At 42.0% G+C, this 13,328-nt stretch overlaps 1 protein-coding gene across 4 annotated transcripts in view; it reads right to left on the reverse strand.

Annotated features, from left to right (window-relative positions):
- Positions 1–13,328, reverse strand: part of col6a4a (collagen, type VI, alpha 4a) — a 48,414-nt gene that overhangs the window by 16,434 nt on the left and 18,652 nt on the right. For all 4 annotated transcript variants that reach the window (XR_007178977.1, XM_048152480.1, XM_048152481.1 and 1 more), the window contains exons 10-24: positions 12,434–12,783; positions 11,538–11,616; positions 11,225–11,370; positions 10,776–10,868; positions 10,636–10,689; positions 9,969–10,040; positions 9,846–9,872; positions 9,543–9,587; positions 9,211–9,264; positions 8,664–8,726; positions 8,230–8,295; positions 7,945–7,998; positions 7,816–7,851; positions 7,663–7,725; positions 7,285–7,347 (exon numbers count right to left, since the gene is read on the reverse strand). Coding sequence is in view for 3 of the 4 variants with exons in the window: in XM_048152480.1 (XP_048008437.1) it covers positions 7,285–7,347; positions 7,663–7,725; positions 7,816–7,851; positions 7,945–7,998; positions 8,230–8,295; positions 8,664–8,726; positions 9,211–9,264; positions 9,543–9,587; positions 9,846–9,872; positions 9,969–10,040; positions 10,636–10,689; positions 10,776–10,868; positions 11,225–11,370; positions 11,538–11,616; positions 12,434–12,783 (1,265 nt within the window). In the remaining variant the exon portion in view is untranslated. The remainder of the gene's footprint in view (positions 1–7,284; positions 7,348–7,662; positions 7,726–7,815; positions 7,852–7,944; positions 7,999–8,229; positions 8,296–8,663; positions 8,727–9,210; positions 9,265–9,542; positions 9,588–9,845; positions 9,873–9,968; positions 10,041–10,635; positions 10,690–10,775; positions 10,869–11,224; positions 11,371–11,537; positions 11,617–12,433; positions 12,784–13,328) is intronic.

Consider the following 13,328-nt stretch of genomic DNA (forward strand, 5'->3'; position numbering starts at 1 on the left):
GACCACCTGGGGGTGGAGTCGCCACTCTCCTGGCAGCTCAGCTCGTGATAGCTCGTCGGCCACATGGCTGAGCACACCAGGGACAAGAATGGCATGAAGCGACCTCAGACGCTTCTGACTCCAGAGGAGGAGATGGCGGGCGAGTTGCGACATGCGACGGGAGCGTAGACCACCTTGATGGTTGATGTACGCAACGGTCGCAGTGTTGTCCGTACGGACCAGTACATGCTTGCCCCGTAGCGGCCCTTTGAGGCGGCTCAGAGCAAGACGTACTGCTAGCAACTCGAGGCAATTGATGTGCCAATGCAGATGGGGTCCCGTCCAAACCCCTGACACTGCATGCCCGTTGTACGTGGCACCCCAGCCGGTGGCAGGAGCATCTGTGAATACCACAGCATGCCGGGACACTTGTTCTAGGGGCACTCCTGCCCGGAGAACAAAGGGTCCGACCACGGACTGAAGGCTTGGCGGCACTCCTGAGTGATTAGCACCCGGAACGTGCCGCGTTGCCACGCCCATCTCGGGACTCGGCCGTGAAGCCAGTGTTGAAGCAGTCTCATATGAAGCAGACCAAGCGGGGTTACTGCCGCCGCGGCCGCCATATGCCCCAGGAGCCTCTGAAAGAATTTCAGTGGGACCGCTGTCCTGCCATTGAACGTATTCAGGCAGTTCAACACCGACTGAGCACGTTCCTCTGTGAGGCGTGCTATCTGTTCGACCGAATCCAGCTCCATACCGAGAAAAGAGATCCTCTGCACAGGGGAGAGTTTGCTCTTTTCCCAGTTGACCTGAAGACCCAACTGGCTGAGGTGTCGGAGCACCAAATCCTTGTGTTCGCACAACTAACCCCGGGACTGTGCTAGAATGAGCCAGTCGAGGTAGTTGAGAATGCGAACACCCTGTTCTCTCATGGGAACAAGGGCTCCCCCTACGACTTTCGTAAAGACGCGGGGAGACAGGGCCAGCCCGAAGGGTAGGACTCTGTACTGATATGCTCGACCTTCGAACGCAAAGCGCAGGAATGGCCTGTGTTGCGGAAGAAACGAGACATGGAAGTACGCGTCCTTCAGGTCGATCGCTGCAAACCAATCTCGGGGACGGATGCACTCAAAAATGCGCTTCTGCGTCAGCATTTTGAACGGTAGCTTGTACAGGCTCCGATTCAAAACTCGCAGGTCCAAGATCGGTCATAACCCACTGCTCTTTTTGGGTACAATGAAGTAGGGACTGTAGAACCCTGACGTCATATCGGCTGGAGGGGCCGGCTCCATCGCGTCCTCCGCCAGTAGGACTGCGATCTCCGCACGCAAGACCGGGGCAACGACATCTTTCACTGTAGTGAAGAGGACGTCCCTGAACTTGGGGGGGGATGCCGGGCGAACTGAATCGCATAGCCGAGCCTGATGGTCCGAATGAGCCAGCGAGACGGACTGGGGAGCGCTAACCGGGCTCGCAGAGACCGTACAAGCGGGACCAAAGAGACCACCGGCGTACCCGCAGCGGGGCAGCGAGGTGGAACACAGGGACGTGGCTCGGGGGGCTCTCTTTGTGAGGCGGCCCGAAGCAGCGTCACAGTGTGCTAGGCAACACTTACCTGGTTCCACGGATGGACAGAGGGAGCAGTCGAGGCTTTGGCTGCCCGCTGCTCGCTGCTGTCCGCTGGCGACAGAAGAGGGGGATGAGAGTGGTGAGGTTTTTCTCCTCCCACTGCTCTCCAAACCCTCTTCAGACCTGGAAATGGAGGAACTGCTCTTTTAATTTTGGGTACCACTGCCTCTTGGATCAGTGGCGGAACAGAAACAAACCCAATAAAAGGATTTACCACCCGGCCCTCCTCCAGGGGTGGAAGAGCAGCCCCACCCATTTCTGGGTCGCCCGTCTCAGGGGTGATTCTCACCAACCACTTAACAGCTGCAGAGACGGGAGGCGTCATCTCCCCGCAATGGACACAGCAGAGCCTGCTGGGCCAGAGTTTCTTGCAGGGGACGACACCCTTGGCGACGAGCAGACCGAGGGGCGGCCCAAGAGGAACTCAATGGTTTGTCATGGGAAGCTCCCCGATCCGCTACTAACTGAGGAGAACCGCTGGGCTCAGTCCTCGACAGTGTCACCGAAAAGGCCACCTCGTAAGATGGGAGCATTGAGAAAGCATTTAGCTTGACAACCTCTCGCACCTCACAAGGTAAGCCAGGGGGCACTTCTGGACCACTGAGGTGGACATCGTCTGGCTGAGGGCCTGCGCCGTGACTTTGATCACGGTTAGTCAACAAGCGCAGCTCAACCCCAGCACAGAACTACCCTCATGCAAAAAGAGTGCCTTGGCCTCACATGCAGGGTGGGTGTGGTCTGTGTACAGCCACCCCAACCAAGAGGGTAGTGAGAGAGGAAAAACTTATGCAGATTTTGGCAGTTTTGGCATTCCATATTTATGGCACCAACACACCCCCATACTGCCAAGTTTTCCATGCACATCTGGAAGACCCAGGAAAGCATGGCTGTAAACTCCGAATCTGAGTCAGCATAAGCACACACCATTACAGTGGGCAGCGTCACCCTCATTTCCAGAGCATAACAGCACTCTCTCCGATGCTGCAATCGACATCTGTCCCTCAGCTGGAGCTCTGAATGAAATGCTAGGTTCCCCTATGAGTAGGACCAGCAATCCAATCCAGAAACTGCACAGCTTGCAATGCGCTAGAGAGGGAGGGGCCCTAGGGGGTTGGTTCCCCGAAGGAACCCCTCAACCTCATGTCACCCAAGCCATATCAGCAAAGTAGACCTCTTCTGGTGCACCAGAGAGGGCGCTACAATGGAGATTATGCAAGGGAACCGCGCATCTAGAGCGCCGAGCGAGCGCTGGGTTGCCGTGACAACCCGCGCTGCAGCCCGGCAGCTCGACGGCACACGACACGCAGAGGAGCGAGAGGTTTGCTCTCGCTGATCTCCACGGTCTTCCCAGAGTGTCGGGCAGACCCGCGGCTGTGCTTTTACACACAAGCGGCAGCTGGCCAACAACAGAGGGGACTCAAGCTTCCCGGAGAAAGAAGAGTCACGACCGGCGTGTCGACGTGATCATGTTCTCATATGAAAACATGAAACACCCACGAACATCATTTCAACACGCGCCCAGACATGTGAAACAGTGATCGTGGCCGTCAGTGAGGACAGGAACGACCGCATCCAGAAACACAAGTAGGATGTCATCTTTAAAAAGACGCGAATCTACTTGTGTAAGCTCTTTCAGGGACTTTACTCTTTTAAAAGTGCTGAAGCACGCAGGGGAACGGCCGCCGCAACACAGACAGGGATTGTGTGCAGCCTGTCGTGTGCTCTCTCTCTCTCTCTCTCTCTCTCTCTCTCTTTGAAGGCGCTCACTCTTACCAGCCGTAAAAACGGCTTTTCAGCGCTCAAAAGCGCACCGTACCGGCCGTGAGAACAGCCTTCCGACGCTGTCAAAACAGCTATTTGCTCAAAAACGGCAAACGAAACAAAAACAGAAAAAGAGAGGACTTCAACCCCGCTGCTGTGCTGTTCGCCTGCACTCGGAAAAAAAGAGAAGTTCAACCAAAAAGCTTGACTCGTCTTCTAGCAGACACTCGCTTGCAGAGAACAGGAACAAACACCGTTCGGCTCCGAAGCGAAAAGCTGAAGATGCAACGCACCTGCTGCTCATTATATACCCGCGCTGCGAGGCGAGCAGCTGATGCATATGATTGCATGCCAATGTGCATTGGCTCGTTTTAGTTACACTCGAAGTAGATTGGCCTCTCTAGCGAGATTCCTATTCGTCGGTCTGTCCGACGTACGTCGAACGTGACCGACTGAATGGGAATCAAAGTTCTTTTAGGCAAATGGTGTCTTACGTAAAAATTATTGACCTGTTTTATACAAACATTAAAGACATAAATAGTGCAAAGTTGCTTCCACCACTGGGGCAATCAGACCACAATTTAATATCTTTGGCATCCAGATACTCTCCTGTAATTCAAAATCAGCCAATCTAAGACAGTGTGTGTGTGGTCGGAGGATGCCTGTGAAAGGTTAAAAGGATGTTTTGATTAAAAGGATGTTTTGATTGTACAGACTGGTCAGTGTTTTTCTGATAAAGTCACTTGTTATATAAATTACTGTGTTGAGTCTGTCATTCCACATCAACAAATTAAAAATTTTCCTAATAATAAACCGTTTTTACAAGCTCCCTATACCAGGGAGGTTAAAGCAGCTATCCACGTAGAAGGCGACGTTCATGTGATTTTGCGCAAAGTTCTCAAAAGGTGACGAAAATTCCGAACCTTTACAGAACATTCAAGACGTTCCTAAAATGCTCTCTTTTGGTAATGAAAGTGCTGCAGTTCAAATTTCCTTATATGACTTTAGGGGGACGTTCCATTTTGGTTAAATTTATGGTCACATAAGAACGTTACAAAGAGGATATTTGGGACATTAACAGAACGTATCCACACGGTCCTCTATTGGTCATTTAATAACGTTCCCGATATGAGTTTAGGGAGATGTTCTATTTTGGTTATTTTATGGTCATGCAAGAACGTTACAAAGAGGACATTTGGGAAGTTAACAGAACGTCCTATATTAATAGTCCCCTAAACATTCCCAGAACGTCCTGAATGTTCCCTGAAGGTCCACCAAATAACGTTCCCCAAACCTTAAAAGAACTCCACATCGTGACCATCTCTGAACGTTCTGGGAACGTTACTAGGTGACAGATTATCCCCGCTAGAAATGTTACGTTTCCAGAACATTCTCAGAACGTCCACTGGTATTAAGGACATTGTCTAGTAACATTCCCAGAACCAACAGAGGACCATGTAGGAGCATTCATTTAATGTCCCAAATATCCTTTTTTGTAACGCTCTTTTTGTGACCATAAAATTAACCAAATTGGAATGTCCCCCTAAAGTCATATAAGGAAACTTGAACTGCAGCACTTTCATTACCAAAAGAGGACATTTTATGTCCCAAATGTTCTGTAAAATTTCAGAATTTTCGTCACTTTTAGAGAACTTTTAGGCTAAGTTGCGCAAGGTCATGAGAACGTCGCCTTCTACATGTGTGTTTTATAGAAAATAATAAAGTTTGAAGTCACTGTTATAGAGGTGAGCGTTTGCTTTAGATGGGCTCTTGATTCTTGACTTTTTAACATTAGATTTTCTCTGGCTGCTTTAACTGTTTTCAAAACACACTTGTTATAGCTAAAAATGGAAGAGAAATTCTGATCTGATGTATTTTGTTGTTTAGTGCTGGTGATTCAATAATCATCACCACCAGTGTCTAAACTGTGAGTGTATTATATATTAGGTTTTTTTTTTTTTTTTTCCTTTTTTTTATGAGTTTTTTGTAAAGTTCATTATACAGACAGAGTTTTGAGTATGATCCTCAACAATGGTGACACTAAACAAAAATCTTTTTTGTGACTTCAGTAGCTTGTTTTGTGATACTCAGAGTTTATCTGTTAAGGCTGATTTATACTTCAGCGTCGGACCTACGCCGGAGCCTCTGCGCCGTAGGCTATGCGTCTGTTTTCATTTATACTTCTGCGTCGTTGTCCCATAGCGTTGTCCGCGTCGACGTGCATACAGACCACTAGGAGGCGGTGTCTGCGGTCATGTTGAGTATCAAAACAAAAGCCGAAGAAGCAGCAGCTCGTCATGTACGTTGTCAGAGAAGCTTACAAACAGAAACGGCAGAGAAGCGGCAAATAGGTAATGACTTCTGTTTCATGTCGACTTAATGTGTTCTCTGAAACAGAGTGTTTTTTAATTCATAGTGAAGTTGAAAGTGCTCGCTCTTCTCCGAGTGCTCCGCGCCAGTTTTTTGACCCGAGGGAGGGGTTCTAGCAGACCAATCACAGCGCTTGCGGTCCGCGTAGAATTAACGCGTTGTTACATTTTTGAAGAGGTGCACGTCAGGCTACGTCATAGGCTACGCGTGCTACGCACAGCCTACGCCGTTGCTACGGCGTACACTCGACGCAGAAGTATAAATCAGCCTTTATTCTGAAAATTGTGTCACCATTGTTGAAGATCATACACAGAATCTTGATGTCTGTGTGAGTCTGATTTCTGTGTAATGATAAAAACTTTCAAAATGTCAAAGCAGGACATGATACAAAAGAAAATACAATATTCAGAGCTCAGTGAATAAAATTACTGTATGATGACATATTTATCAACAATGAGCAACCAAATCTATTTGATCAGTTTTTTTTTTCCTCACAATTATTTTTTGTAACAAATGTGCTCTAGTAACACACAGTTACAACAGTTGGAGAAAAATAAAGTCAAAACATCAAGGTTCAGGAGCCCAGCTAAAGCAAGCGCTTACCTCCATAACGGTGATATTTATAATTTTGATAAAACATCAACACCTCATTAAGAAGATTTGTATGAAAGAAATAAAGTCAGAGTGGTTTGTGATAAGTGAAGATGCTGAGATCTAGAGAGATCTGTTAGTGTTTAACGTTCTGTTTCTGTTTTGTGAGGTCACCATTGTGCCAGAGTTTTTTTGTAAGACATTTAAGAAAAAAAATATTTTTTTGAACAGCCACTTTTGTTAGCCAATTTAGCTCTAGGCAGGGACGTTCTGAGAGCATTTGCCAATAAAGTATGGTTCCCCAAACATTCAGAGAACGTCCTGAATGTTCTGTGAATGTCCGCCAAATAACGTCCCCCAAACCTTAAAAGAACTCCACATCGTGACCGTCTCTGAACGTACTTACTAAGCAACGTCCTTAACACCAGTGGGGACGTTCTGAGAATGTTCTGGGAATGTAAAATTTCTAGCGGGGTACTAATAGGAAAAAAACAGCTTTTTTCATTGGTGACAGGGACCAAATTAAAATGGCTCAAAATGAGCTGAAAAGAGTTATTAAACAGTTCAAATATAAGGAAAGAGTTGAAGAACAAATGTTTAACTATAACACATGGGGTCTTTGGAATGGTTTAAAATCTCTTGCTGTTTATGGAAATAAAAATAACTGTATTAAAATAACAGAATGTGAACGAGGTAAATCAGTGCCTTAAGACCAGCAAAGCAGCAGGCCCTGATGGTATCCACCCATGTACCAGACTGAAAGTCTGTGCTGAGCGATTTAGAAGGTCTTTTATTCCAATTGCAGTTAGTTTTTTTAATTTTTTAAAGTTGTGTAATTCTTTGCATGGATTGATTGTGTTGTTTTTAATTTTCAATTGTCTGTTTGTGTTGTTTTAATGTGCACGAGTTTGGGATTAATAAACGTTTTCTAATCTAATTTATTTCAATATATACCTGAGGTCCAGGTAGACCAAGATAACCTCTCTGCCCAACCGGACCAGGCGGACCGAAAGCACCCTGAACAGAGACAGAAAGACTCAAATTATAGATGGTACAAGCTCAAACAATTAATAGTTAAAGAAATAAATGGTAGTGTACATCCATTTGAGATCAAATTAATTTTGAATGGGGTTGGTAATCAAAAATACATTTCACATTGCATATTTAATGCTACTCTAACCATCTTTTCTCACTGTTAACAAACTGGCAAGCAAATCAGATACAGCTTTACATGGTTTTGGTAGTTCTTTTCTTTTTTTTTTTGGCTGTGTCATTATAGGGTCCACTTAGTATTTATTGATCAATTTAAAAATAGGATCATTTTTACATTACCCGTGGACCCGAGCCACCAGGGAGTCCTTGCAGTCCTTGTTCTCCTGGAGACCCTCTGGGACCCTGAACGCACAAGCAAACCAAGTCATTTGGTATAACTTCTGTTGCTGATTAATTATTATTATTTGAATTATTATTTCTACAGTACTGTACCGATACACCCGCTGAGCCTCTTCTGCCATTAGGACCCTGAAAATAAAGATAAAAATATCAACATAGAAAAAAATAGGCTTCACAAGTTAATGCTTCTGCCTTCTGTACTATAATTACATATTAACTTACTGGTCTGCCATTATCACCAATTTGGCCTTGAAGACCATCTGAGCCTGGTTCACCCTGTTAACAGAACACATAGAAAGAGAAAAAAATGATCCAGAACAATGGAATATATGTATATATGATAATAAAGAATATTTCACTATCAATTAGTCAGGTCTTTGTTCAATGATGGCTGTTTTTTTCCAAGTTGCAGCTATTAATACTCCCAGACATGTAAACTTAAAAATCTGAAGATGTTACTGTTAAGGGTAAATAATGTAAATAATAAAAGTAAGTAATGTCCCATACCGTTAAGCCTGGACTGCCGATGTCACCTTTAGGACCGCGGATGTTGTTGTCCAATCCTGAAATTCCCTAATTATGACAATTCAGGGGTCAAAATTCTCTACTGGGACAAAAATTAATCAGTGGCTGATCTTGCATCTGGTTGCTATTTCCCATCAATATCCCACAATTCACTAATTTGCTTCAAAGCCCTAGAGATATTCTTCTTTGCCAAATTTGATAACAAAGAAAGAATGTTAGCTGCAAACCATTCCTTTAAAATAGAGGAACCTAGACAAAGTAACAAAATTATGCATGATTGATTTGATTTGATATGAATGATTTGCTTTTCAATAAAAAATGAAAAATCACCATTTTTCACAAACAGTATGAACAGTGTTGTGTTACCTGAGTGCGTAATCTATTAAGATTATTATGTGCAGCTAAAGCCTACTAACCGGATCTCCTCTCAGGCCTCGTTCTCCTGGGGTTCCAGGGCTTCCTCTGATACCTCTTGAACCCTGTGGTTTGGGCATAATGAAAATAATACATATGAATGAATCAATGAATTTGGAGAACTAAAGAGAGACTGGTGCTACGTCCGAAATCGCATACTGTCTGAGTAGGTACTATATTTGAATTTACTTTGCGACCGTTAAAAACGTATGCTCTATATAGTATGAATACGCGTAGTAGGAACTACATCCGCCATGTTGTTACTGTCACGTGACCTACCAGCATGAGTTGTCACTTCACTGCCATTCATAAATCCTCTACCGTGGATAGTAAGGCATCCATCACATGTGCTCTTCAGAATCGTGACGGAAGTAGTAGGTCATCCGGGGACTTTTCGCATACTGTTTTTCAAATACTATGTATTCGGACATACTTCTCTTTTGGCATACTGTTTTTTGCATAGTATATAACAGGGAAGTATTCGATTTCGGACGCAGTGTGGATCATTGTTGAGAAGTATAGAGAAGAATTATGTGTAATGGATTTTACTGGGCTGCCTGGATCTCCTCGCTCTCCTGCACTTCCGGCTGCTCCAGTTTCACCCTGAGAGGTACGAACAGAAACAGAAATGCATGACAAAATGTGAGTGGTGCTTGCTGCCACAATTCTAAGGTGTTGTGGGTGGTTGCCAGGGCGTTGCTATGCAATTGGGCATTCAGTGTGGCTGCAAGGTCATTGTTATACTATTGAGACTTGCAAGCATTTAAGAAATTATATAGATAAAATATATTTTAAATATTTTTTATTGTAGTTTGCATTCTATTTACATATTGTACTTTGTTTACTCACTAGACGTTAAAAGTGTGTCATATTTTTCTTACCTGTTCACCATCTATCCCATTTAAACCATTTTCTCCTTCCTCTCCCTGTGTAAGAAGATTAAAGAAACTCAAGCCATTAATAAAAAACAGTGGTTAGATTATTTTCAACCTCAAAAAAACAACAAAAACCACAGGCTAAAACAATCCTTTTCCAGATGACAATCAAAGACAGTAATCCAAAAACAGATGCTGGGTAATAACAGCTGTCTGGTAATAATTAAGTAGTAGAGTCATCTCGCTCTCTCCCCAAAGCTTAAATGTTTATGTAAAAATCAGTGTCCATAGCCTTATGAAAGTACTCACATTGTCACCTCTGTAGCCTCTGCCACCCTGAAGAACAGAAAAACAGCCAAAGATTAATGTTGCAATGTTTCAGCACCCCAAAAAAACTCAAAGACTCAATAAGAGAACACATTGCACTGTTACCTTTAGACCTCTACTTCCAATGCATCCCTGATGTCCTCGAGTTCCATTCAAACCAGGAAGCCCTCTCTCACCCTGAAACACACATGCATTGCACATGAAGGTCACAGGATGTCAGTATTTTAGTATACTCATTATATATTTATGTATTAAAAGAGGTTACATAGTTTAAAGGTGCACTAGGTGACTTTATTGTTTAAAAATAATTCTACACTAAATGAATAGTACTTCTCACAAATACATGACCATTCAAAAGTATGGGGATGGTAAGGTTTTTTAATGATTTTGAAAGACGTATCTTATGCTCACCAAGACTGCAATTATTTGATCAAACATTCAGTGAGAAACAGTAATATTGTGAAATATTATTAACATTTAAATGACTGTTTCTGCTTTAATGTATATATATTTTTAAAAAAAATTTAATTTATTTCTGTGATGCAAAGCTGAATGATCCTTCAGAAATCATTCTAATTTGCTGATTTTTTATTTATTTTTTTATTTAATGAATAGAAACTTCAAAAGAACAGCATTTATTTGAAATAGAAGTGTAATATTATTACAACAAAATGTGTTACCACTTTATGAACACAAACACCACCAACAGCTCAAAGGGCATTGTCTCATGAAAGTCAATAAAAATATTATAAATGTAAATTGAAGAACTTACAGGCCCTCCTTCTTCTCCAGGGTAACCAGGAAGCCCGCTCATTCCGGGAAACCCCTGATCAGCAGTACAGTAAGACAAATTAAACACTTATCTGCATTTTCACATATTGTTCAATCTTCAGTCATAAGTCTTCTTATCACCTTAAACCCTGGACGACCCAGATTTCCACGTGCTCCCTCATGACCAATGCATTTACACAACACGTTACAGCACTCCCTTGAGAGAATTGTATCCTGCGAATTGGAAGAAAGTAATCGAAAGAGAAAAACTCAGAGGAAGGTGTTTTATGTTACAAAATGACATGTTAAACCAGGCACTTGACATCCTGATATCCTTCTTTAGCACTCTTTAAAACTCAAATTTCCCTTTCCTCTTAGAGAGCCTCACACTCCCACCCACAGGAAGCCATTTATTTACACAGCAGTCAAAACACTGTTGTGATCACTAAGACAAACCATAAGGCAGCTAATCTGCTTCAATACTGTTTATTTCATATGACAAATAATACATTTCTCTTAGCAGTAAAAATGCTCTCAAAGTGTCATCCTTTTGTCTATGATTTGGTTTATTGCCATTTAAACTGACTTACAATCTCTTTCTGCATGACACTGGCCACATTCTGCATGCCGATAGAGAGAAGATTCTTGTAGTGCATCCCTCGCCCAAACTCCAGTCTCTGCAGGTCAGCAGTGCTTTTAAATCCATCCAACGCCACAGTCAGCAGTGCTTTTACACCTGTGTATATAACAAAAGGAATTTTAGCAAACATAATTAGCCTTTAATTTGAACCGGGCTCTTCTGGAAAAGTTTAACATACTGTAACTGCACAGTATGAAGTTGTTTTTGTTGAAAAGTTATTGAACAAAGTAAAGAGTTTCTGAAGAAATTAAATGTCACTGTACCACTCGTCCTGAGGTTTTTGACAGCAGGCAGAAGGTTATCAACAGGCTCATCCAACCCATCTGTAAAGATGATCAGCACCTAAGAACAGAAAAAAAAAATAAATAAATAAATCTTCCTTGATAAAAATATCAAGTTTCTGAATATGAATATCCATGTTGGTTCAGGTTGGTTTATAGTGGTTGGTCGGTCTCTGTCTATCATAATGTATATCTATGCATCATAAAGTCAAGTAACACTATCAATTCCAGTGGTATCCTTAAAGGGATAGTTCACCCAGAAATGAAAATTCTGTCATTATTTACTCACCCTCATGTCGTTCCAAACCCGTAAGACTTTTGTCCATCTTCAGAACACAAATGAAGATCTTTTTGATGAAATCGAAGAGCTTTCTGTCCCTCCATTGACAGCTATGCAATTACCACTTTGACATTTCAAAAAGTTCATAAAGAGATCATAAAACTAATCCATATGAAATTAATGGTTTAGTCCAAATTTTCTGAAGAGACTCGATCGCTTTATATGATGAACAGATTTAATTTAGGCATTTATTTACAAATAAACATTGATCAGCAAACAAAAACAGAAGCTAAACTGAACCTGCTTGACACGCAAGTACAAAACTCATTGGTTGTTGCAGAATCTCAAAGGTGCTGCATAACACAAGAGAATGAACCTCATTGGTTCTCGCACATCAAGCAAACATGAAAGTTTATATGTGAATGAAAGCATAAATTCAATCTGTTTATCATATAAAGCGATCGTGTCTCTTCAGAAAATTTGGACTAATTAATGCCAGAATTTTCATTTTTGGGTGAACTATCTCTTTAAGAAATTACAGCCTGGTCAATTAGTGTATTTTTTCAGATATGGTTGGTTTTGTTACTGCTATACTCACCTTTACATAAGAAGTGGAAGCTCTGAACTTCTCCTCAAAAGAGCGTAAAAGCTGGGTGTTGAATTTCAGAGATTGGGAAGTCTGCAGTGCCATCACTTTTTGTACCACACCTTCATTGTACTCTTCGAAGGAAAAATCATCCAGCTCCCTTCCAGTAGCATCAACCAATCGAAAGCCTACATTGGTATTGAGGGTTGGTTGGGTGACACAGCACAACTTGTGCACAACTGAAATGTAGCGGATGATCTCAGGCAGGTAGGCCTGCAGCTTTTTCTGGTCTTTAAAGATTGATCGAGAACTTGAACTGGTGCGAGAGTTATCAAATCCGATGCCAATGTCAACAGTACAACCTATACAAAGAGAAATAGAATTCATGTGTTATAATAAGGATAAGTTGAATGCTATCAATGCTCAAATTCATAAACCAACAATTATTTTCATACCATGGCTAATAAGTGGCTGATAATAAAATTCTATCCTATTTTGTCTAATTTAATCAAAAATAAAACCTAAAAAACTTTAATCAATCGTTCTAAATGCTACAAGTGAATTTAGGTATCACAACATTATAATGTGCAGTATGAAAAATCTATTTAGATATTTGCTAAAGATTACATTTAACAGTAAATTACTTGTTATTGGAACTTTAAGTTATAATTAAGATAAATGTAAAAACTGAAGACACAAACATGCATAATTAAATATCAATATCAACCAATGAAGTAAAAAAAAATATATATACTGACCTATAACCAGTATGGTATAAATATACTTTGCATTCCTAGTTTGGTGTTTCTTTTAAAGGTAAACTCCAGGTTATTTTCAACATGCTACAATTTAGATTTTTGTCGACCAATTAAAAAAATCTCTAATATGGGCCAGTAACCAATATGGT

The sequence above is a fragment of the Megalobrama amblycephala genome, linkage group LG13 (assembly GCF_018812025.1).
Source record: "Megalobrama amblycephala isolate DHTTF-2021 linkage group LG13, ASM1881202v1, whole genome shotgun sequence".
Classification (NCBI taxonomy): domain Eukaryota; kingdom Metazoa; phylum Chordata; class Actinopteri; order Cypriniformes; family Xenocyprididae; genus Megalobrama; species Megalobrama amblycephala.